Source organism: Rhinopithecus roxellana, chromosome 11 (assembly GCF_007565055.1).
Source record: "Rhinopithecus roxellana isolate Shanxi Qingling chromosome 11, ASM756505v1, whole genome shotgun sequence".
In the NCBI taxonomy this organism is placed as follows: Eukaryota; Metazoa; Chordata; class Mammalia; order Primates; family Cercopithecidae; genus Rhinopithecus; species Rhinopithecus roxellana.
The window spans coordinates 76,147,571-76,174,463 of record NC_044559.1 but is presented as its reverse complement, the minus strand read 5'-3'; the positions used below and the strand labels follow the sequence as shown (position 1 = coordinate 76,174,463).

Here is a 26,893-nt window from a genome sequence, read left to right as displayed (position 1 = left end):
TAGTATCTTCTCCAAACTGAGGGCTAATGAGTTTAATTAAGAATTTGTGACTCTACCAAATAAACATCTGCCTGACATAATCTCATTCATTAAATCATCTTAATGGCTATAACAGCTAAGAATAAGTGCATATTTTGTGCTGCTCTAAGTTATTTACGTACATTATTTATCCTCACAATAACCAGTATATGAGGTACTACTCCTACCATCTTACAGAGGAAGAATCCGCAGCCTACACAGTTCACTTGCCCGAGGACTAATATATAGCTATTAAGCAGCAAAACTGGGAATGGAACCCAAGCCCAGCTGAATGCAGAACTCATGCTCCCACCACCACTACCCCTCTCAACAGTGAATGTTTACTAAAAGTCGACTCAGCACAAGGCACTGTCATTTTTCAGAGGAAGAGAAGAACAGGAGACAGAAGGCCACAAATACACTAAGTCTGACATTTGTCTTCTAGAAGAGAAACTAGTTACAGAGATAAGACAACACATGTGAAGTAAATACAGTAAATCATACTAAGTGTCAATATTTTTGTAGCATTAGTAAGTTCAAAGGAAAAAGTATTATATCTAGCTGCATTAGCCAGAGGAAGTTTCAAAGAGGAGGTGAGATTTAGGCTAGACTTTGAAGAATGGTAAGATTTTGACTACTGGAACTAATGGCCATTAATAAGTAGGTGCTAAATCAGTGGTTCTCATGTGGAGGTGACTTTGCCTTCTCACCCCCATGGGACATTTGGCAATGTCTAGAAGCACTTTTACTTATCACAACAGGGGGAAGGATGCTCCCAGCATCTACAGAGTAGAGGCCAGGAAGGCTGCTCATCATACAATGCATATGGCAGCTCCCGCCACAAAGCATTATCTGAACCAACATGTCAGTAGTGCGCCAAGGTTGAGAAATCCTGTACTAAATAAGTCTTTTTGGATTATGTTGTTGATCATAGTAATAAAATGTCATTATCTTCTTCAAAGAATATTTTACTTTTATTATAAACATCACTATCAAAAACTCTGGGGTTGTGTATTAATTGTTGTGTAAAAGAAATATATGGCAGGCACCTGGATCTGTGGGCTTGGAGACTGCCAACGTCTGAAGAGAGTTCAGACCTGGAGTTGCCAGGCTGGAAGTAGTTATCATACAGAGAGCAGAGCTGAGCAGTGGAAGGAGACCAAGCTGCAAAGAGGCAGGAGAAGCAAGAGCAGAAAAGAGCAGAGAACTTAAGACAGAGCATTGAGGCTGGGCGCGGTGGCTCAAGCCTGTAATCCCAGCACTTTGGGAGGCCGAGACGGGCGGATCACGAGGTCAGGAGATCGAGACCATCCTGGCTAACACGGTGAAACCCCGTCTCTACTAAAAAACACAAAAAACTAGCCGGGCGACGTGGCGGCGCCTGTAGTCCCAGCTACCCGGGAGGCTGAGACAGGAGAATGGCGTGAACCCGGGAGGCGGAGCTTGCAGTGAGCTGAGATCCGGCCACAGCACTCCAGCCTGGGTGACAGAGCGAGACTCCGTCTCAAAAAAAAAAAAAAAAAAGATAGAGCATTGAAAAAAATAAAGATGTAGTGGAATAGGCAAACAACAGTAAGCCACTGCAGATAAGGAAAAGAATTAAAGAGGAAGAAGGAGAACGAAAATAATATAGCATCATAACACTAGGAAGGCATTTCCAGAGAGAGGAAGTGACCAGGAGACAGTAAAGTGAAAGTGCCATTGCCTGATCCAGTTGAGGGCCATTCGTTATCTCGACTTCTCTGAACTACTAACATTTTTGAGAATCTAATTAGAACTATATATTCTCTCCCCCAGAAAAACACACATATGTACCTACATAAAAGATTCCATCAACAATACCGAGAATTTTATTAGACCATTTAGGAAGTCCACAGATGACAAGGTCAAGAATCCCTGCCCTAAAGCTTACTGGTGAAATATTAAACTGGTTTTTTAAAAATGTCTTTCTTTCTTTCCAAGGTAGAGCTGTCAATACAGAAAGATATTATTTCCAGATGTCTTTCAAAAATGAAAGCAACAAAAGGTGTAACTGATACAAAACAATGTAGCCTTCAGAAATAACTTATGCTTGGTTTTGATTCATGGACATACAGAAATATTTAGACACAAAAAACTCAAACACCCATCTTGTCTCAATTAGACAGTCCAGCATAGAAGACAGAAGCAAGGAGGAAAGAAAAGAGAGTTCAGATAATTCATTCAAGGATAAGTAAGAAGAATATACTGAAATCTAATTTTCCAGAAAAGAATTTATCCAAAAGGATTAGGCTTTTGTTCTCTATTGCTGATGTCTCAAATAGTAATTATGTTCATGTCCCAGCGATAAAACGATCATGTCAAACCAGACTCACTTCAGCTGCCACATGAGCCTTATATAACAAGACCAGGTTTCAGCTCGTTTTCTATAGTAACAACTATAACCACTTGTTAATGCTTTAACAATGACAATGTGCTGCCAAAACATTATTTCAATTGAGCCTCATAATAAATTAATAAATCTATGACGTAGATGTAACTTTTATCTTCATTTTCAGAGGAGAAAACTTGAATTCAGAGAGAATGAGTGGTTTTCCTGGGTCAGAGGAATGATAACTCCCATCAGGACTAACCACAAATCTCACAGCCTTTCCACTGACCCACTTGGCTCCTTCAGAGGAAGGCACAGCAGCCTTTTACCAGAAGAGCCTGGGACAATCAGCAGTCCCAGCATTAAACAGTCCTCTTTGTCCTAAATAGCCCCCAAAATATGCTGTACAATATGATGTCCAGGATTCTTAGGCACGAGCTGTTGATCTGGAAAGCTTCACTAATTAGGGCTAGGCTACACAGAAAAGGAACCTAACTATTCCATAAGCATGCTCCCAGCACTGTTGAACTTGGTTCCACAAATCCATTTACATTTGTTTTTAATTTGCTTCACAAGTATTCTTAAGGTATTTTCCCCATGTGTCCTGTCTGTACAAGAACACAGGGACCAAGTAGGTCTGGGTTCACAGCTCTACCCCTTAGCACCCAAGACAATGCTGAGTAGATGGTTCAATAACCATCTGGGGAATAAACTCAAGGGCAAGGACCTGGTCTTGCAATTTTTATGTCACTTCTGACTACAAATGTACTATCCTGGGAATTCAAACAAATGCTACTGACTACATGCAGAAAGGAATTACATTTAGTAAGAACAGAGAGTAAGTACAATTAGTACCTTTTTTCCCCTCTTTCTTCCCTTCAGGCCACTTCAATCTTGTTGGTGTCATCGTGACAGCTGGAGAGCCAGAAAATAACTGTAATAAGAAAATTGTACAGTGGTTTCAATGTTCTAATGGCATTCCTATAGACAGACTTTACTAAATGAATTATTTAATTTCAATGTGAAGAGTTTTTCTGAGACTGACGTATTTATATCTCATTAATCTTAACCGATTTACTGCTGGCTTAATGAAGTAGGCATGCCTAGGATATCGTGAAGCACTACCCCACAGGTAATGTAGAGCTCAAATGTCACCTGTCACCTGTGGAATATCCCAGTAAGAACTAACTGCTTCCTCCAGCACTTGTTTAAGGAGCTATTGTACGGTATTACTCATCTGCTTGTGACTAGTGATATCCTTCTTGAACTCAAAATGTGTCTGTTGAATGAATCAATGAAAACCAACAGAAAGAAGGTAGCATAAATGAAAGGACTGAGAAAAAGCCATTTGAATGGCCCAAAGAAACACAGTAAAACAGATGACAGTATATCAGTTTTCCTCTTTTCTACAAATACAAACACACAGACAGACAATCCAAAGAACAGTGTCTTACTGAGTTCCTATTTTCTTTGCTGGCTCCCTTCAATTCACCAATGGCCACAGATTCTGGAGTGGGGTTCCTCTTTTTCTTTTCTGACATCATCTGATTTCCCAGGACCTTCCGCTGATTTAGGAACAGAAAACATTTGATTTATAAACACCTACTGTATCAATAGTGGTGAAGGCTAGTATAACTTTCAAAACTGTATACTAGCCTTCCAAACTGTAATGTCCTTGGGTTAAAAAAATCTCAGCATTCTGATAACTCTGTATGGACCTTCTCAGGCCATCTTACACAAGACAGGCCAAAGCATGTTACCAAAAAAAACCCCAAATCATTACTTTTGTTTAAGTGATCACTTTTCCTCCACATTTAAAAGGGATTGAAAGGTTAGAAGCAACTTTATAGTGGATTTAAACAAGCTGATATAGGTCAATTACAGTGTGCTTCTGAGACCAGTTAACTCAAAATATAGAAACACCAGTTACTCATCATATAATTTTTTCTCCAAAGATGTGCTGTCTCTGGCAACTACTTAAAAAGTCCCTCCCCCCTACTCACCACTAAGGGATACTTAGGCTGGCTCTTCTCTAAGGCACTTCTTCCTCCCTGTCATTTACTCACACAGGACTGGAACATTTGGAGACATTCTATAAGAGTTCCTAATATAGCGACAAGAAGGTAGAGGCCTTCTTAAGGGGGTCACATGACTATACTGACATTCAGAGCAAGACTAAAAGCTCTTTCATCTCTGAACAGCTTAGAAATGATGTAGTTTATGTGACCGCCAACAGTGACAATTCTACCAACTTTGGAGAAATCTTTCTTTTTTTTCCCTTAGAGAATAAATTTGAATTCCAAAAAAACATATCAAAACTAGAACATTAAACCCTACATTATAAATATCAGCAGCAATATTCAGAACATTCTGATTTAATAAATAATTTACATGAGAGGAGTTCTAGAGGAAAAAACTCTAGCCAAAAAAGGGATCGAGACAGGCTAGATGGTCAATTATACCTTGATAAGGCTGAGGGAAAACACAAATTAAAAATAATATTTTAGGCCAGAAGCGGTGGCTCACGCCTGTAATCTCAGCACTTGGGGAGGCTGAGACGGATGAATCACTTGAGACCAGGAGTTCAAGACCAGCCTGGCCAACATGGTGAAATACTGTCTCTACTAAAAATACAAAAATTAATTGGGCATAGTGGTACATGCCTGTAATCCCAGCTACTTGGGAGGCCGAGGCATGAGAATCACTTGAACTCGGGAAGTGGAAGTTGTAGTGAGCTGAGATCATGCTACTGCACTCCAGCCTGTGCAACACAGTGAGACTCTGTCTCACACACACACAAAAAAAGAAAGACTAACACATAGAGAAACATTCATCTGACTATAACTTTTCTGATTATCAATCATCTCTATTACAGGGAAGTAAGAGGGAATGATAGATTCTTCCAAATGAGAAGAAAAAAACAAGAATAAACCAAGGATTTTCATTTTACTAGCCCTGAATAAGCAAGTAAATGCACTTTTAGGATTCTAGCTAAGCGATTTTTTTTTAACGGGATAAAAGAAACATAACATAAAATGTACTATTTTAACCTTTTTTTTTTTGAGACTGAGTCTCGCTCTGTCACCCACGCTGGAGTGCGGTGGCACGATCTTGGCTCACTGTAAGCTCTGACTCCCAGGTTCATGACACTCTCCTGTCTCAGCATCCCGAGTAGCTAGGACTACAGGCGCCTGCCACCATGCCCGGCTAATTTTTTGTATTTTTAGCAGAGATGGGGTTTCACCATGTTAGCCAGATGGTCTCAATCTCCTGACGTTGTGATGCACCCGCCTCAGCCTTCCAAAGTGCTGGGACTACAGGTGTGAGCCACCGCGCCCGGCCCCTATTTTAACCATGTTTAAGTATACAGTTCAGTGGTATTAAGTATCTTCATAGTGTTGTGCAATCATCACCATCATCCGTCTTCAGAACTTTCTCATCCTCCCAAACAGAAATACTGTACCCACTAAATAACATCTCCCCATTCTCCTCATACTTTTAGCTCCCCTGACAACCAACCACCTTCTCTACTTTCTATCTCTACGAACCTGACTCATAGATACCTCAGTGGAATCATACAGTATTTTTCCTTTTATGACTGGATTATTTATCTTAGCATAATGTCTTCAAGATTCATGCATATTGTAGAATATGTCAGAATTTCCTTCCTTTTTAAGGACAAATAATGTTCCATTATCTGTATATCCAAGTTTTGTTATCCATTCATCAGTCAATAGACATCTGGGTTGCTTCTCCCTTTTGGCTATTGTGAATAATGCTGCTATGAAGACGGGTGTATGAATATTGCCTCAAGACCCTGCTTTCAATTCTTTTGGGTATATACTGGGAGTAGCATTGCTGGATGATAAGGTCATCCTCTTTAAATTTTTTAGGAACTGCATTACTGTTTTCCACAGTAGCTGCTCCATTTTACATTCCTATCAACAGTGCACAGGGATTCCAATTTCTCCACATCCTCATCAACATTTGTTATTTTGTTTTTTTTTTTTTATAATAGCCATCCTAGTGGATGTGAAGTGGTATCTACTTGTGGTTTTGATTTACATTTCCCTAATGATTAGTAACGTTGAACATCTTTTCATGTGCTTCTTGGCCATCTGTACATCTTCTCTGGAGAAATGTCTATTTAATTCCTTTGGTTTTTTTTTTTTTTTGGAGACGAAGTCTTGCTCTGTCACCCAGGCAGGAGTGCAGTGGCGCAATCTCGGCTTACTGCAACCTCTGCCTCCTGGGTTTAAACGATTCTCCTGCCTCAGCCTCCGGAGCAGCTGGGACTATAGGCACGTGCCAACATGCCTGGCTAATTTTTTGTATTTTTAGTAGAGATGGAGTTTCACCATGTTAGCCAGAATGGTCTTAATCTCCTGACCTCATGATCCCCCCGGCCTTTGCCCACTTTTTAATGAGGTTGTTTTTGCTGTGTTGAGTTACAGGAGTTCTTTAGATTATTACGGATATTAACCCCTAAACATATATATGATTTGCAAATATTTTCTCCCAATCCTTTTCACTCTGTAGATGGCAAAGGAAATTTTGATGTCAACTAAGCCTAATGTCCTAGAAGCTACTGGCCCCAGGTCAGGATTGAGAGTGAATTCTAGATATCTATAAATTATAACTAGGACCAAAATTACAGTAAGATGAATTTGTAAATGCTAACAGCTGTATCTTAAAAAAAAAAAAATTACAGACACAGTGGCTCACATCTGTAATCTCAGCACTTTAGGGGGCCAAAGCAGGAGGATCGCTTGAGCCCAGAAATTCAAGATCAGCAACACAGGCTGTGCATGGTGACTCATGCCTATAATCTCAGCACTTTGGGAGGCCGAAGCGGGCAGATTACCCGAGGCCAGGAGTTCAAGACCAGGCTGGCCAACATGGTGAAACCCCATCTCTACTAAAAATACAAAAAATTAGCCAGGCATGGTAGTGGGTGCCTATAATCCCAGCTACTCAGGAGGCTGAGGTGGAAGAATCGCTTGAACCCCAGAGGTGGAGGTTGCAGTGAGCTGAGATCATACCACTGCACGCCAGCCTGAGACACAGAGAGAGACTCTGTCTCGAAAAAAAAAAAAAAGACCAGCAACACAGCAAGACCCCATCTCTACAAACATTTAAAAATCAGGCCTGATGGCATGCACTTGTGGTCCCAGCTACTTGGGAGGCTGAAGAAGGAGGATAGCTGAGTGCCCAGGAGATCAAGGCTGCAATAAGCCATGATAGTGCCACTTGTACTTCAGCCTGGGCAACAGAGCAAGACCCTGTCTCAAAAATAAAAAAATAAATATTACAAGGTATTTATTTTTAGGGCAAAAATTTTAAATTTTAAGCAAAGAGCTCCTTATGTGGCTGGAATTATAGATCTTAATAACAATTTTTAAAAGAAAAGCAGGGCAAAACACCAAAAAATCAAAATGAAACGAAGTCATTATCCTCAGCAAACTAACACAGGAACAGAAAACCAAACACCACATGTTCTCACTTATGAGTAGGAGTTGGCCAGGTGCAGTGGCTAACACCTATAATCCCAGCACTTTGGAAGGCCGAGGTGGGTGGATCACTTGAGGTCAGGAGTTTGAGACTAGCCTGGCCAACATGATGAAACCCCATCTCTACTAAAAATACAAAAATGAGCCAGTCATGGTGGTGCACACCTGTAGTCCCAGCTACTTGGGAGGCTGAGGCAGGAAAATGGCTTGAAACCAGCAGGCGGAGGCTGCAGTGAGCCGAGATCAAGCCACTGCACTCCAGCCTGGATGACAGAGAGAGGCTCCATCGTAAAAAAAAAAAAAAAGGCCGGGCGCAGTGGCTGAAGCCTGTAATCCCAGCACTTTGGGAGGCCGAGACGGGTGGATCACGAGGTCAGGAGATCGAGACCATCCTGGCTAACACGGTGAAACCCCGTCTCTACTAAAAAATACAAAAAAAAACTAGCCGGGCGAGGTGGCGGGCGCCTGTAGTCCCAGCTACTCGGGAGGCTGAGGCGGGAGAATGGCGTAAACCCGGGAGGCGGAGCTTGCAGTGAGCTGAGATCCGGCCATTGCACTCCAGCCTGGGCGACAGAGCGAGACTCCGTCTCAAAAAAAAAAAGTGGAGCTAAACAATGAGAACATATGGACACAGGGAGGGGAACAACACACACTGGGGCCTGTTGGGGGCTAGGGTTGGGGGAGAGAGAGTATTAAGAAAAACAGCTGGCCAGACGTAATGGCTTATGCCTGTAATCCCAGCAATTTGGGAGGCTGAAGTGGGCAAATCACCTGAGGTCAGGAGTTCCAGACTAGCCTGGCCAACATGGTGAAACCCCCTCTCTATTAAAAAGACAAAAATTAGCCAGGTATGGTGGCAGGCACCTGTAATCCCAGCTACTTGGGAAGCTGAGGCAGGAGAATCACTTGAACCCAAGAGGGGGAGGTTGCAGTGAGCCAAGACCGTGTCATTGCACTCCAGCCTGGGCGACAACAGTGAGACTCTGTCTCAAAAAAATTTTTAAAAATAAAAATAGCTGCTAATGCATGCTGGGCTTCATACCTAGGTGATGGGTTGACAGGTGTAGTAAACCACCATGGCACACATTTACCTATATAACAAACTTGCAATCCTGCACATGTATCCAGAACTAAAAATAAAAAAAATTTAAAAAATTTAAAAAAGGATACTCAGTGCTTTGGGGGCAGCAATCTCTTCCAAAAAACAAAAAAAAAAGAAAAGTAGAAAAGAAAAGCAGTGTATGGTACTAATCTCTCTCCAAGTTAACCAAAACCTTGCCTTAGTTCATGCATGGAAATTTGAACCCCATGATCAAGTTATCTACTGCCACCTGAAGGCAATATTCCTTCACTACAAGTTCCGATAGTCTGAAGACTTGTAAATTTAGTCTGCAAACACCGTGACAGCAGCAATAACATGGAAGCATATTTTGTATTTGTTTTAAAAAGATTTTTACTGAATTTGATACATGGAAGAAAGTACAACTGTTAAAAATATTAAGCTCACAAAAATCTAGGGTATCAAAACTCACTAGTCTATTAGAAAATTCCGTTTTCTAACAGTTTCCCTAGTCTGTCACAACTTCCTCACTTCTCCACGGGTTTACCAAATTGCATAAAAAAGTGTGTAACTTGAAGCAGGTCAGAAAACGAAAGAGGCCACTTACACTGCTCAGGAATGCAGACTCTGTCCTCAGCCCCAGAAGAAAAGGAAGGACCCTTACTTCTAGTACTCCTCACTTCACAGAGCCCCTTCTCTGATGTGAAACACGGCAAAGCGCTTTGCAATATAAAAGCTTTTCAACATTTTGTCTTTACCCCCTTATAAATTAGCCCTTTATAGGGTCCCCAAAAACAGAAGAAAACTTTTTATGCATAAGAAAAATCACATTGTTACATTTCCTAAAAATCAATGCTGAAAATGACAGCCCAGCATACCTACCTTAATAAGCCCACTGAAGGAGCGTGAACGAGCCCTCTTTTGTACCTGGGAAGTAGAAGGTTCTCGCCCTGGTGTCTGGGTCAATGACTGCTTATTAAACTAAAAGAAAACATAGAGAACATTTTATAAATATTTTCCCATCAAGACACAGCATTCTGTGACAACTAATAGCTAAGTGTAAATAAAAGTCCAGGAAAAACTGAGTCTGTGCATAGATGGATTAGGAGGTCAACAAGCAAATCACAAAGTCAGAAATGATGATGCCAAAAGAATTGGATTCAATTGCTCTGAGGGGCTCTGCACGCCACATTCCTTGAATGTAGAATTACTGTCCCTATTTTACAGACAAAAAAACTGAGACTTGGAGAGTTTATGAAATTTACCCACGATCCTCAGCTGCTAACCAAGACTTTTTTGCAACAAAGCATCTTGGAACCACAGAGTTATTGGCACAATCTAAAACAGTCCCTAATTTAACATAAATTGCATACAGAAATTTTTTAAGTTACTAAAACTCTTTAAATGGACATCTATCATGACTGCCAGCCAACAATATCATCAGAGGAAATACATCAGAATGCAGACTTGTCAATGCTATCAACATCAGCTCTCTGGAGGTACCTAAAGTGGAAAACGAGAAGACCCAATGCATTGAATAATCTTATTCAATGCTTTTTCAATGCTTTGATTAGCCATTCATTTCCCACTTAAAAAGTAATAATAATATAGCATTTAACTCTTCTACTCTTCTGCCTTTTCTGGTTGTTGTTGGAGACAAGAGTCTCACACAATTGCCCAGGCTGGAGTGCAGTGGCACAATTGCGGCTCACTGCAACCTCCGCCTCCCAGGTTCAAGCAATTCTCATGCCTCAGCCTCACGAATAGCTGGGATTACAGGCGTGTACCACCACACTCAGCTAATTTTTTCTATTTTTAGTAGAGATGGGGTTTCATTGTGTTGGCCAGGCTGATCTCAAACTCCTGACCTCAAGTGATCCGCCCACCTCGGCCTCCCAAAGTGCTAGGATTACAGGCGTAGGCCACCACACCCAGCCTCTTCTGCCTCTTCTAACTATACTTTTAAAATTTCGGAATTGTAAAAATTTGGAAATTTTATCAGTTCAAGTTCTGGAGGTTAAAAATTACTTTTACATAAAACTACCAAGAGGTTCTCAAAGTTAATTATCTCGGCAAGCAGAAAAATTAGCCACGTCTAAAGAGCTTAGCTAGTAAGTATCCCTCCTGAATAAACTGGGACAAGTAAAAATGCATCGTTCCTGATGTTGGCAAGGGTACAGTAAGGTAAATTCTCTCATATCCAACTCGGGGGAGTGTTACCTGGCAAAATGTTCTGGGAGGGTATTTAGCAAGGTGTATCCAGAGCCTTTTTAAAATGCATATTAAAAAGTACATGCCACTAAAAATACAAAAATTAGCCAGGCATGGTGGCGTACATCTGCAATCTCAACTACTCAGGAGGCTGCAGTGGGAGGATCATGATCACCTGAGCCCAGGGAGGTTGAGGTTGCAGTGAGCCATGATTGTGCCACTGTACTCCAGCCTAGGCAACAGACTCAGAAAAAAAAAATAAAGTATACACCACACATAAAGGGTTCTTAGTCTGAAAAACTGAATTAGAATCAGATCAAACCTCTAGAAGTAGATCTAACTACCAGTTTATAGCATGAACAGAGGACTGTGAAACATGTTGAATAACATCACAGGAATGCAATCATTAAAATCCAGACTATAGGCCAAGCACAGTGGCTCATGCTTGTAATCTCAGCACTTTGGGAGGCCAAAGTCAGCAGATCACTTGAGCTCAAGAGTTCATGACCAGCCTAGGCAACATGGCGAAACTCTGTCTCTACAAAAAATACAAAAATTAGCCAGGCATGGTGGCACACGCGTGTAGTCCTGGCTACTCAGGAGGCTGAATTGGGAGGACGGCTTGAACCCAGGAGGTAGAGGTTGCAGTGAGCTGAGATCACGTCATTCCAGCCTAGGCAACATAGCTAGACCTTGTCTCAAAAGAAAAAAAAAAAAAACTCAGTCTATGGAAAACAATATAGTTTCTTCCACAAATAAGTTTCAAATACAATAATGTACCACATAATGACATTTTGGTCAATGACAGACCACACATATGACAGTAGTCCCATCAGATTATAATGGAGGTGAAAAATTCCTATCACCTAATGACATCACGGCCGTCCTAACATCACAGCACAATGTGTTACTCAAATGACTGCAGTGATGCCGGAATAAACAAACCTACTGTACAGCTAGCTGTATAAAAGTCTAGTGCATACCATTATATATAGTATGTAATTCTTGATAATGATAATAAATGGGCTAGACATGGCAGCTCACACCTATAATCCCAACACTTTAGGAGGCCAAGACAGGTGGGTCACTTGAGACCAGAAGGCCAGCCTGGCCAACAGGGTGAAACCTCATCTCTACTAAAAATACAAAAATTAGCCAGGCATGGTGGCAGGCGCCTGTAATCCCAGCTACTCAGGAGGCTGAGGCAGGAGAATCGCTTGAACCCGGGAGGCAGAGGTTGCAGTGAGCCAAGGTCACACCACTGCACTCCAGCCTGGGTGACAGAGCGAGACTCCATCTCCAAAAAAAAAAAACGATAATAAATGTTACTGGTTTATGTATTTACTATACTATACTTTTATCATTATTTATACTTTTTTTTTTTTTTTTTTTTTTTTTTTTTTTGGTGAGACGGAGTCTGGCTCTGTCGCCCAGGCTGGAGTGCGGTGGCCGGATCTCAGCACACTGCAAGCTCCGCCTCCCGGGTTCACGCCATTCTCCTGCCTCCGCCTCCCAAGTAGTAGCTGGGACTACAGGCGCCCGCCTCGTCGCCCGGCTAGTTTTTTGTATTCTTTAGTAGAGACGGGGTTTCACCGTATTAGCCAGGATGGTCTCGATCTCCTGACCTCGTGATCCGCCCGTCTCGGCCTCCCAAAGTGCTGGGATTACAGGCTTGAGCCACCGCGCCCGGCCTATTTATACTTTTTACCATTATTTTAGCGTGCACTCCTACTTATTTTTTTTTTAAAGTTAACTATAAAACAGCCTCAGGCAGGTCTTTTGGGAGGTATTCTAGAAAAAGGCATTGTTATCATAGGAGATGACCGCTCCATGAGTGTCACTGCCTCTGAAGACCTTCTAGTGGAATAAGATGTAGAGGCAGAAGACGGTGATATTAATGATCCTGTGTAGGCCTAGGTTATGTGTATATTTGTGTCTTCAGTTTTGGGTTTTTTTTATTTTTTAGAGACAGAGTCTCGCTCTGTTGCCCAGGCTGGAGTGCAGTGGGAGGGATCACAGCTCACTGCAGCCTCAAACTCCTGGGCTCAAGTGATTCTTCCTGCTGAGGCTGAGGCCTCCTGAGTAGCAGGACTACAGGCACACACTCATGAGCCCAGTTCACTTTGTTTTAAATTTTGTGGATACAAGGTCAATGCTGCCCAGGGTGGTCTCGAACTCCTGGCCTAAAGCAGTCCTCCCACTTTGGCCTCCCAAAGTGCTGGGATTACAGGAGTGAGTCACCACGCCCAGGTTGTGTCTTAATTTTTAATTAAAAAGTTTTAAAATTTACAAAAAAATTAAATTTTTTAAAATAGAAAAAAGCTTATAAAGATATAAAGAAAATATTTTGTACAGATGCATAGTGTTTTCATGTTTTAAGCTAAGTGTTATTACAAGAGTCAGAAAGTTAAAAAATTTTAAGTGTGTAAAGCAAAGAAGTTACAGTAAGCTAAGGTAATTAATTATTGAAGAAAAAAATGTTATGTTTAGTCTAGCCTAAGTGTACAGTGACTATAAAGCCTACAGTCATGTACAGCAATGTTCTAGGTCTTCACATTCACTCACCACTCACTCACTGACACACCTAGAACAACTTCCAGTCCTGGAAGCTCCATTCATGGTAACTGCCCAATACAGGTATACTATTTTTTATCTTTTATACTGTATTTTTACCGTAACTTTCCTATGTTTAGATACACAAATACTATTGTTACAAAAGCCTACAGTACTCAATACAGTAACATCCTGTACATGTTTGTAGCCCAGAAGCAACAGGCTACACCATACAGCCTAGGTGTATAGTAAGCTATGCCATCTAGGTTTATGTAAGTACACTCTGTGATGTTCACACAACAATGAAATCACCTAAAAACACATTTCCTAGAACACATCCCAATCATCAAGTGACACACGACTATAAAGAAAAAGGGAGTGGGCCAGGCACGGTGTCTCACGACTGTAATCCCAACACTTTGGGAGGCCAAAGTGGGGGGATCACGAGGTCAGGAGATTGAGACCATCCTGGCCAACATGGTAAAATCCCATCTCTACTAAAATACAAAAAAAAATTAGCCAGGCGTGGTGGCGCACGCCTGTAGTCCCAGCTATCCTGGAGGCTGAGGCGGGGGAATCGCTTGAACCCAGGAGGTGGAGACTGCAGTGAGCCGAGATCAGAGATTGCACCACTGCACTCCAGCCTGGTAACAGAGCAAGACTCCGTCTCAAAAAAAAATAGAGAAAAAAAACAAAAAGGGATTGAGAGAGAGAGAGAGAGAGAGAGTGTGTGTGTGTGTGTGTGTGTGTGTGTGTGTGTGTGTCTGTGTGTGCCAGTGTGTGTCTGTGTGTGCCTAAATGTAGTGTGGCACCCTGGATTGGATCCTGGAGAAAACAAAAAGGATATTAGGGGGAAAAAAAAAGTAAAATCTGTAATGTTAATAAATAATGTACTAATTTTTTTTTTTTTTTTTTTTTTGGACACGGAGTTTCACTCGTTGTCCAGGCTGGAGTGCAATGGTGTGATCTCGGCTCACAGTAACCTCTGCCTCCCTGGTTCCAGCGATTCTCCCCTGCCTCAGCCTCCCGAGTAGCTGGGATTACAGGCCTGTGCCATCATGCCTGGCTAATTTTGTATTTTTAGTAGAGATGGGGTTTCTCCATGTTGGTCAGGCTGGTCTCGAACTCCTGACCTCAGGTGATCCGCCCGCCTCAGCCTCCCAAAGTGCTGTGATTACAGGCATGAGCTACCCTGCCCGGCCCTGTACTAATGTTAATTTCTTAGTTTTTATAATGTTAATATTACGGGGAATTGGGTAAAGGGTACTTACCCAGTTTTTATTTTCAAGTGTATTCAAACAAACTGGCAATGTTTTAAGGGGAAAAACAAGAAGAAAGGGAGAAAAAGAGGGACTTATCTATTAAAAGGGACCTAGTACATATAGCAGCCAAAAACATAATATATACTTGTTGATCATGCCACTTCTAGCAAATAATCTACAATGAAAATACTATGAACAAAATTTATAAACTAAAAATACAATTCCCAAATATGTCCTGTAGTAGGCAAATTATGTATAAATTTGGTTATACAGAATAGAATATTATATAAACATTGAAGGTTGGGCATGGTGACCCATGCCTAGAATCCCAGCACTTTGAGAACCCAAGGCAGGCAGATCACCTGAGGCCAGGAGTTCGAGACCAGCCTGGCCAACATGGTATAATCCCGTCTCTACTAAAAATACAAAAATTAGCCAGGCATGGTGGTGCTCCACTGTAATCTCAGCTACTCGGGAGGCTGAGGCAGGAGAATTGTTTGAGCCCAGGAGGTGGAGGCTGCAGTGAGGTGAGATCACGCCACTGCACTCCAGCCTAGGTGACAGAGGGGAACTCTGTCTCAAAAAAAAAAAAAAAAAAGAATATTACATAAACATTGAAACTGTTCATAGCCTTTTAATAATATGAGAAATGTTTGTAATATAAAGTTAAATGAAAAGGGCAGAATATAAAACAATACATATTATGATTTTTTCTTTTGGCCCAGATGTAAGAGCTCAAATATGATCTTAAGTAAAAGAAAACAATGTGAAACACATATTCATGGAGAGAAACACTAGGAGGAAATACTCTAAAATGTTATCAGTGTTTACCTCTGGATGTGTATAGGTGATTTTTATGTTCTCTTTACACATTTCTGAGAGTTTCAATGTTTCTATAGTGAGCACGTATAATTTTTATAATCATAGAGAAAAAATTAGAACACAATAAAATTATAGTTTCTTCAAAAAGATACAGCAGGCTGGGTGCAGTGGCTCGCATCTGTAATCCCAGCACTTTGGGAGGTGAGGCGGGCAGATCATTTGAGTTCAGGAGTTCAAGAACAGCCTGACCAACGTGCTGAAACTCCATCACTACTAAAAATACAAAAACATTAGCTGGGCATGGTGGCACATGCCTGTAATCCCAGCTACTCGGGAGGCTGAAGCAGGAGAATAGCTTGAATCCAAGAGGCGGAGGTTGCAGTGAGCCAAGATCTAGCCACTGCACTCAAATATGATCTTTTACTTAAGATCATATTTACTTAAGATCATATTTGAGCCCTTACATCTATACGCCAGCCTGGACAACACAAGACTCCGTCTCAAAAAAAAAGAAAGCAGTATTTAAAATGTATGGAAGGATGGCTAGGTGCAGTGGCTCACACCTGTAATCCCAGCACTTTGGGAGGCCGAGACGGGTGGATCACTTGAGGTCAAGAGTTCAAGACCTGGCCGGGCGCGGTGGCTCAAGCCTGTAATCCCAGCACTTTGGGAGGCCGAGGCGGGCGGATCACAAGGTCAGGAGATCGAGACCATCCTGGCTAACATGGTGAAACCCCATCTCTACTAAAAAATACAAAAAACTGGCCGGGCGCGGTGGCTCAAGCCTGTAATCCCAGCACTTTGGGAGGCCGAGACGGGCGGATCACGAGGTCAGGAGATCGAGACCATCCTGGCTAACACGGTGAAACCCCGTCTCTACTAAAAAACACAAAAAACTAGCCGGGCGAGGTGGTGGCGCCTGTAGTCCCAGCTACTCGGGAGGCTGAGGCAGGAGAATGGCGGGAACCCGGGAGGCGGAGCTTGCAGTGAGCTGAGATCTGGCCAGTGCACTCCAGCTTGGGTGACAGAGCGAGACTCCGTCTCAAAAAAAAAAAAAAAAAAAAAAAAAAAGAGTTCAAGACCAGCCTGGCCAACATGGTGAAACTCCATCTCTACTAAAAATGCGAAAATTAGTCGGGTGTGGTGGCGCACGCATGGAGTCCTAGCTACTCAGGAGGCTGACGCAGAAGAATTGCTTGAACCCGGGAGGCAGAGGTGGCAGTGAGCCCAGATCGCATCACTGCACTCCAGCCTGGGCAACAGAGCGAGACTCTGTCTCAAAAAACTAAAACTAAAAATAAAATAAAATGTATGGAAGGAGTCTGTCTGCATGCATAACAAATGCTTAGACTTGTTATGTTTAGTGAAAACAGGAAAAAATTTTAAAGTATATGGTATGATCATAACTATGTAAAAAGATATCCAGAGGAAAAAGACCAAAAGACAAAAGAAATGCCCACAACATAAACACTGGCAGGAAGAGTGATTTGCTTTCTTCTTATCCTTCTCTATAATTTTCCGTTTTTCTAAAAAGTGCAAAATTTTTTTCTTTCTTAAGTATCAGTGTTCTTTTTTTTTTTTTTATTTGAGACGGGGTTTCACTCTTGTTGCCCAGGCTGGAGTGCAAAGACATGATCTCGGCTCACCGCAACCTCCACCTCCCAGGCTCAAGCAATTCTCCTGCCTCAGCCTCCAGAGTAGCTGGGATTACAGGCATGAGCTACCACACCTGGCTAATTTTGTTTTTGTTTTGTTTTGTTTTTTGAGACGGAGTTTCGCTCTTGTTGCCCAGGCTGGAGTGCAATGGCATGATCTCAGCTCACCACAACCTCTACCTCCTGGATTCAAGCAATTCTCCCGCCTCAGCCTTCTGAGTAGCTGGGATTACGGGCATGCGCCACCACACTTGGCTGATTTTTTTTAGTAGAGACCAGGTTTCTCCACATTAGGCTGGTCTGGAACTCCCAACCTCAGGTGATCCGCCCGCCTCGGCCTCCCAAAGTGCTGGGATTACAGGTGTGAGCCACTGCGCCCAGCTGGTATCAGCGTTCTTGTTGAAAGAAGTCATTATACCTGTCCTAAATGAAACTACTTAGTTTCTATCAAGAATTAAATCACTAGACTGGTTTGAATCTGCAGCAATACTCAGCCAACACCCTGTAAAATTCTAACACAATTTGCTAGATCTCAAACTAACTTCAAAGAGATGGCAGAAACTTTTCTCAAATGACTTTGTCAATTCTTAAGAACAGCTCAGTTCACCATTATCTGAGTACTTGTTTATACCTGGCCTTATGCTGGGAGTAGGTATAAAATAAGTAAAAAGAGACTCTTCCTCCAAGAAAGTCCCAGTTGAATAAAAGTCAAGAGGCTGACTGTGCCTGTTCAAGTAAAATTCAAGAGGGATTGAGACAAAATTAATCTCCTGAGAAAGAAACTACCCAAAGTCACAGGACTTACTTAAACCACACTTTGAGTCCCAAAATAGTAAATTTGTTCCCATAGCTCCAGCATAAACAAACTTAGCCACCAGAATTCCTACTTTCTAGTATCACACTAGGGCCCTGATTTATTGTGTTCTCTAACTGCAAACGACTCTGTTAGTAAAAAGTTACCACTTAGACTTTGCTATGCCAGCCACTCTATATAGATTATCTCTAATTTTTAGAACTATGAGACATTGATGTTACTATTACCATTTTACAAACAAGAAAACTGAAACTCGGCCGGGCGCGGTGGCTCAAGCCTGTAATCCCAGCACTTTGGGAGGCCGAGACGGGCGGATCACGAGGTCAGGAGATCGAGACCATCCTGGCTAACACGGTGAAACCCCGTCTCTACTAAAAATACAAAAACTAGCCGGGCGAGGTGGCGGGCGCCTGTAGTCCCAGCTACTAGGGAGGCTGAGGCAGGAGAATGGCGTAAACCCGGGAGGCGGAGCTTGCAGTGAGCTGAGATCTGGCCACTGCACTCCAGTCCGGGTGACAGAGCGAGACTCCGCCTCAAAAAAAAAAAAAAAAAAAAAAGAAAACTGAAACTCAGAAAAGTTATTTGCTAAGAAAATCTGGAGGGTTTAAACTTTGGAACAATATAGTGTAACTGCTGGTCCTCTCTCAGCAAACTTGGGACATGACCAAAATGAGAGACACTCTAACCACACTTGGATCCTCCTGCTTAACTGTAGAAATCAAGAGCCTCCACTCCTTTCTCTAGTGGAGCAGTGCCACAGAGATCGCCGTGGAGATTCCATAGACAAGCCTGCTTTCTTGGCTGAGCCAAAAATTAAATGAGATTCTTAACAATATGACCTACTGATTCTACAACCACGATTACACTCCTAAAGCCCCATCGCGACTTCCCTGCCTTTAGGCACCTGTCTAATAAGTTGTTTCTTCTTTGCTGACTCTGGCATATTGTGAACGTGTTGAAACAGCTCTCTCAGTGCCTCTTCCGTATGCTGCTGGGTCTCCTCCTGGTGAGGGCAGGAATCTACCCGGTTACGTTTCTGAGACTTTGCCAGCTGAAAGGACTTAGTATGACATGAAGCTATCAGGTCAAGGTCATCCTAAGGAAAATTTAAAAGAAGAGTAAATTAATATATCCTGCCAAGTTTGTTTTGGGGTTCTTATAAAAACTTGGAACAAAAAAAGGGAGAGTGGTGACATGGTATGCTCCTATACTCAGGAACAAGAAAAATCTTAACACTATTATCAGATAACAAGGAACCTATTAATATGGGTTATATTAATAGCCCACTCCCATGACCTGCCCAGAGAACCTAAGTGCATTTAGAATACTGCCACCAAGAGTTATATTTGTATAAGAGTCCAGTTTTTAAAGCATCTTTTAATTTCATTAATTTATTCAACAATTCAACAAGGTAAGCATGGAAAGTATCACGATTCCCATCTGACAGAGGAAAAAAACTGAGGTTAAACTGTAAGTTTAAAGTCATCTGGATACTAAAGTGACAGACCCACCTGGGAGCCCAAGGGGTCTGACTCTTGGCTAATACTCATTCCCACACATGGCAACTTAATATGACAACTAGACAGCAGTGCTAGAGGAACAAAAACAGCTCTCTAACAAAAAACCACACTCCATTTAAACTAGTTGAAACCAAATACTGTTTTCCTAGTAACACTGAATATTTGCTGAATAAGAGGTAGAAACAAATAGGAGCAGAAAAAATAGCACAAGTGGACAACTTAAGTTTCTAACCATGACAGGATGAATAGAACTTGAAAAATTTAAGTACTCAAAAAGTGCTTGTAATGTTTTTAACTTCTGACTTTTTTTTTTTTTTTTTTCAAAGCAGGAGTGCAAGTTTATTTTAAAAGGCTTAGAACAGGAAAGAAAGGAAAGTATCCTTGGAAGAGACCCAAGCAGGCACATAAAGGTCAACTGCCTAACTTCTCACTTTTTTTATTTTTTTGAGATCGGGTCTCACTCTGTCACCCAGACTGGAGTACAGTGTCACCATCTTGGCTTACTGCAACCTCCGCCTCCTGGGCTCAAGTGATCCGCCCACCTCAGCCTCCCAAGTAGCTGAGACTACAGGTGCGTGCCACCACACCTGGCTAATTTTTTGCATTTTTGGTAGAGACGGGGTTTGGCCATGTTACCCAAGTTGGTCTCAAACTCCTGATCTCAAGTGATCCGCCTGCCTCAGCCTCTGAAAGTGCTAGGATTACAGGCATGAGTCACCACACCCAGCCATAACTTCTTACTTTTAAAACTCAATAATCATATCTAGGCTGGATGCGGTGGATCACGCCTTGAATCCCAGCACTTTGGGAGGCTGAGGCAGCTGGACCACCTGAGCCCAGGAGTTTGAGACCTGGGCAACATGGTGAAACCCTGTCTCTACCAAAAATACAAAAATTAGCGGGCATGGTGGTGCATGCCTGTAGTCCCAGCTACTCAGGAGGTTGACGTGAGAGGACCAGGGAGCCGAGATCATGCCACTGCACTCCAGCTTACTCAACAGAGTGAAACCCTGTCTCAAAAAAAAAAAAAAAAAAAATTATCATATCTAATCTTGTGAATAAGCATTATACATTTCCCTATCTATCTAAGCTCATGTAGTTTCAAGTCTTTTAGCCATTTGATAGAGTTTTACCATACCAATGAACCTAAAATAGGAATTAATTACAGAAAATTGATAAAATTGTCCTTTCATTGCTATAAAATATTTAACACATTTGCTATTCACAGATTATTTGTATCAGAAGGACTTTATGAAAAACCTTGAAACACAGGGTCTGTGTCGTCACTCTTACGCAGAGGACACCATCTATCAGTGGAGAGCCTCTGAAAGCAAATAAAAATAGTGTGGGGGGGACTCTTTTTTTCAAGAGACAGGGTCTCACTGTGTTACCGAGGTTGGAGTGCAGTGGCACAGTCAGCTCACTGTAGACTTGAATTCTCCCATCTCAGCCTCCAGAGTCACTGGGATTACAGGCCTGAGCTACCACACCTCACATGTGGAGCATTTGTATTCTAATACATAACTTACTTCTTAGTCTTCTCCATTATGGCAAAATGACTAAGTAATTTTGAGCTATAATACTAAAAACTTATTTTCCAAGCTTTTACTTTGACTTCATACTTTGTTTTAAAACTCCACCAATCTTAACGTTCTCCTTGTTTGGGTTAAGAGCAGACTCCTATTCTTACCTTTGATGCCTGAGTTCTGGATCCCAAATAGTGCAATCTGGCACATTCCCGAATGTAAGCAGGAGCCTGGGCAGGACATAAAAGAAAATCAAAACCCAGTGATTACTAGGATATAACATTCTCTCAGGCCACAAGGACAGTGGTTCTCAAAATCTGTGACCAGCAGATTACTTTAGAAATGCCAAAAAATCCTCAAAATTCATAGCCCCTCTATAGCTTCCTTTATCTTGCCACCAAATAGATACCTCAACAAATCTGATGGAAAAACTGTGAGAAGACACCAATGTAGTTGTTGCCACTTTAAAAATCAAACATGGCATGTATATATTCAAATAAGCCAAAGACAAAAATATAGACATTTGTAGGAATGTTTCTATCTAACAAAAACCACCCCCTCAAATCCTTACAAATTACAAGTGGTCTCCAGATCACATTTTAAAATCACAGTGTAGAAAATATCATTTAACGTCTGTAATCTCAGCACTTTGGGAGGCAGAAGCAGGAGGATCACTTCACCCCAGGAGTTTGAGACCAGCCTGGGCAACACAGGGAGACCCCCGTCTCTACAAAAAATACTAAAAAATGGCCAAGCACGGTGGCTCATGCCTGTAATCCCAGCACTATGGGAGGCCGAGATGGGCGGATCACCTGAGGTCAGGAGTCTGAGACCAGCCTGACCAACATGGTGAAACCCTGTCTCTACTAAAAATACAAAATTAGCTGAGCGTGGTGGCGTACGCCTGTAATTGCAGCTACTCAGGAGGCTGAGGCAAGAGAATTGCTTGAACCCAGGAGACAAGAGGTTGCAGTGAGCCAAGATCTCACCATTGCACTCCAACCTGGGCAACAAGAGCAAAACTCTGTCTCAAAAAAAAAAAAAAAAAAAAAATTACAAAAAAATTACCCGGGCATGGTGGTGCATGCCTGTGGTCCCAGCTACTCAGGAGACTAACGGTGAGAATCACTTGAGCCCAGAAGTTCAAGGCTGCAGTGAGCCATATTCATACCACTGCACTCCAGCCTGGGCAACAGAGCAAGACTCTGTCTCAAAAAAGAAAGAAAGAAAGAAATACCGTTTAGAATTACTATGAAGTAGAATCCTGTGACAACTACCCTGATACTGTCTTAGTAGATGTACAAAATAATACAACTACCATAGAGGAAAACTGGGTACGTAGCATCTAATAAAATTACATTTGCATTCACCCTTTCACCCAGAAATCTCACTTCTGGTAACATATCCTGAGTATGTAACTCCAGAAATGCAAAACACACTTGTATAAGATTAATCAAAAAATTGGATACAACCCAAATGTTCTTTAACAGAGAACTGATTGAATCAACTTTCATACATCCATACAATACAGTACTATGAAGAAAGGAAGGGAGAGGAGGCAGGGAGGGAAAGAAAGGAAGGAACAGAGGGAAAGAAAGAAAGGAAAGGAAAGGAGAGAGAGAAAAAGAAAGGACAGAGGGAAGGAAGAAACACTTAATGAATTGATATGGAAGGATTTCTAGGATCTACTGTTGAGTGAGAAAAGTAAGTAAATGTACATTTGTGTAAGAAAAAAATGGGAAATAGCAATATACACACAAATATACATTTACTTGTTTTTATAAAAAGAAACACTAAGAGGATAACCCAGAAAACAACGAAAATAATTAGAAAGGATTGAGATTTCTCTAAGCATCTTTTAATGTGGTTTTGATTTTTTTTTTTTTTTTTTTTTTTTTGAGATGGAGTCTCATTCTCTCGCCCAGGCTGGAGTGCAATGGCACGATCTCGGCTCACTGCGACCTCCGCCTCCCACGTTCCAGCGATTCTTCTGCCTCAGCCTCCCAAGTAGCTGGTATCACAGGCACCCACTATCATGCCCAGCTAATTTTTTGTACTTTTGTAGAGATGGGGTTTCACCACGTTGGCCAGGCTGGTCTCAAACTCCTGACCTCAGGTGATCCACCCGCCTCGGCCTCCCAAAGTGCTGGGATTACAGGCCTAAGCCACAGTACCTGGCCAGTTTTGACTTTTGAACCATATTTACACTACAGGTTCATAACATAAAATTAAATCCAAAAGGAAAAAAAAAGGCAAGCCCTAAAACCAAACACCCAACAGGGAAAAAAAAGAACGTATCTGTATATCAAACTGACAATGTGAGCAGAGAAAGAAATTATTTCATATAACTTTTGAAAACAGTATTCTCGGCTGGGCACCGTGGCTCACGCCTGTAATCCCAGCACTTTGGGAGGGCGAGGCAGGCGGATCACGAGGTCAGGAGATGGAGACCATCCTGGCTAACACGGTGAAACCCCGTCTCTACTAAAAATACAAAAAATTAGCCGGGCGAGGCGGCGCGCGGCTGTAGTCCCAGCTACTTGGGAGTCTGAGACAGGAAAACGGCGTGAACTCGGGAGGCGGAGCTTGCAGTGAGCCGAGATCGCGCCACTGCACTCCAGCCTGGGTGACTGAGTGAGATTCCGTCTCAAAAAAAAAAAAAAAAAACTGTATTCTGACTATGTATCCTTAGTGGGATATATTCAAGGAAAAAGGAATTACAAGAAATTCTTGAACTTCAATCAGCAAGTTTATATAGGCTTACTGTCAGTAGTAACACTGTATTATTTTGAAATTAATTTAAGCTTATTGTAGGACAGAGTAAATAACATATACAAATGCCATTAAAATCCAAAATTTGGCCGGGTACAGAGGATCATGCCTGTAATCACAGCACTTTGGGAGGCCAAAGAGGGTAGATCACTTGAGCCCAGGAGTTTGAGCCCAGCCTGGACAACATGGTGAAACCCCATCTCTACAAAATTAGCCAGGTGTGGTGGCGCTCACCTGTGGACCCAGCTACTCGAGAGGCTGAGGTGGGAGGATTGACTGGTCCCAGGAGGCAGAGGCTGCTGTAAGCCCAGATTGTGCTACTGCACTACAGCCTGGGTGACAGAGCGAAACTCTCCAAAAAAAGAAAAAAAAAATCTGAAATTTGCAATATAAGAAAAAAAGAAATACAAATACAAAACAAAAGAAGTCAAGAAAATGTTCTGTAGTATTAAATCTGAATTGGTGGTATTAATATGAACTTACAATTGCTTTAAAAAAATTTTTAATCTATTTCTTTGCCCTCAAGCAGCCTAGAAGCAATGACACACCAGAAACAATGAGTATACCTAGTGTCACTCAGAAGCCAAAGTTCCCTAGAGAAATAATTACTCCAGATCTAGGCCAGCACAAGTACGAAGTGAGCTGGAAACATTTTATACCAGAAAGGAAACACTCAAAGATAATACAGTTCTGTCAAAAAGATGGAGAAGCCAGTTAACAAGGGCTATCATTGGCCAAATCTGGGATAATTTAAATATCAATTTTGTTTGTTTATTTGTGACAGGGTCTCACTGTCACCCAGGCTGGAGTGCAGTGGCATAATCTCGACTCAGTGCAACCTCCACCTCCCGGGCTCAAGTCATCCTACCACCTTAGCCTCTGAGTAGCTGGGACCGCAGGAGCATGCCATCACACCCAGCTAATTTTTTGTATTTTTCGTAGAGATGGGGTTTCACCACATTGCCCAAGAGAATATCAACATTATAAATAAAATTGACTAACACTTCGGAAAAATAAAAATCCATGAGTTTATATTAATATTCATTTTTAAAGGGAGAGAGAATGAGACAAAGAAAAGCTACGTTTCAAAGAAGAAAGTCAGCTAATAAAGGCTGAATGACAAAATTAGAAAATCATCATTTTTAATACCCAATGTAATCATAGATTCCAGCAGGATTATCAATGGATGCTAAAACCATTATTAGGTAATCATTCTACAGGTTATTTACTAATTGCAAAGGGGAAGAAAATGTACCTTTATAACTGAAAGATCCAGAAGTTAGCAAAACTAACATCGTGAAGAGCAAGAAAATCAAACAATCTGTGCCTCCTCATGTGAGGCAACGTGACGCACACAAACATCACCTGTGAAGTATCTTTGCCGAAAATGCTTAATTTGAATCTGATTAAGACTCTAGACCTAACTTCTAGTTTACAGGAACTGCATGGAAGGTGAGAGAGGAACAAGTTAAATAACTTGAGAAAACGAAAAGACAAATTTAGAATGTGCGACATTCTACAACATAGTTAACTTGATGCTTCAACAAAAGACATGAAGAAAAAGCATGAGTGTGCAGCTTAAAAGTGTCATAATAATTAAAACCAGTACTGAAACGTTGATTGGCATATATTGAAAACAAGTATGAAATACATTCTTAGGACAGCTGGGGAATTTGAATATGTACTGAAAGTTAGATGGTAAGAAATTCTTGTTAGTTTCTTAGATGTGATAATAGTAGTGTGATAAGATAATATTTTTATTATTAGGAGATGCTTACTTAAGTACTTAGGAATGAAGCATGATGTCGTCTGCAATTACTTTTAGTGATTCAGCCAAAAAAAGGTAGGAACATATATAAAGAGAAATAAAGCTAATATGGTAAAATGATAACATCTGTTGACAGTGGGGGAGAGTTACATGAGTATTCACTGTTTTACTCTTTAACTTTTCTCTATATTTGAAATTTTTCAAAATAAAGGTTTTTAAAAGAGTCTCGTGACAAAAACATTATGATATGTATAGTTTAATTAATTAATTAATTTTTTTTTGAGATGGAGTCTTGCTCTGTCGCCAGGCTGGTGTGCAGTGGTGCAATCTCAGCTCACCGCAACCTCCACCTGCTGGCTTCAAGTGATTCTCCTGCCTCAGTCTCCCAACTGGCTGGGACTACAGGCGCCCGCTACCATGTCCAGCTAATTTCTGTATTTTTAGTAGAGATGGGGTTTCACCATGTTGGCCAGGCTGGTCTTGAACTCCTGACCTCAGGTGATCCACCTGCCTCGGCCTCCCAAAGTGCTGGGATTATAGGCATGACCCACCATGCCTGGCCAGTTTAATTTCTAAATTGAAAAACTATAAAACAGAGCTTAAGACCAACAGAAATTTTCTCCAAACAAGAATATATAAGGACCCACGACATCTATTCTGTAAACTTCATTTAAAAAAAAGAAAGAAGGCCAAGCGCAGTGGCCCATGCCTGTAATCCCAGCACTTTTGGAGGCCAAGGCAGGAGAAATGCTTGAGCCCAGGAGTTCAACACCAGCCTGGGCAACATGGTATACCCTGTTACTACAAATAATAGAAAAATTAGCCAGGCATGGTGGCACGCACCCATCCCAGCTACTTGGGAAGCTGAGGTGGGAGGATCGCTTGAGCCTGGGAGGTCGAAGCTGCAGTGAGCAGATAACACTACTGCACTCCAGCCTAGGGGGCAGAGTGAGACCCTGTCAAAAGAAAGAAAATAAAGAAGGAAGGAAGGGAAAGGGGAAGGGGATGGGGAAGGGGAAAAGGAAGGGGATGGGGAAGGAGACAAGGAAGGG

The 26,893-nt window shown here is 41.7% G+C and overlaps 1 protein-coding gene across 6 annotated transcripts in view; it reads right to left on the bottom strand.

Moving 5' to 3' along the window:
- ARHGAP19 (Rho GTPase activating protein 19) overlaps window positions 1-26,893 on the bottom strand; it is an 82,774-nt gene that overhangs the window by 4,019 nt on the left and 51,862 nt on the right. For 4 of the 6 annotated variants that reach the window (XM_010389572.2, XM_010389574.2, XM_030941088.1 and 1 more), the window contains 5 exons: window positions 21,466-21,531; window positions 19,160-19,351; window positions 9,821-9,919; window positions 3,823-3,933; window positions 3,224-3,302 (listed from right to left, as the gene is read on the bottom strand). In XM_010389572.2, the coding sequence (XP_010387874.1) occupies window positions 3,224-3,302; window positions 3,823-3,933; window positions 9,821-9,919; window positions 19,160-19,351; window positions 21,466-21,531 (547 nt within the window). The remainder of the gene's footprint in view (window positions 1-3,223; window positions 3,303-3,822; window positions 3,934-9,820; window positions 9,920-19,159; window positions 19,352-21,465; window positions 21,532-26,893) is intronic. The other 2 variants (XM_030941085.1, XM_030941086.1) reach the window with 2 other exon arrangements.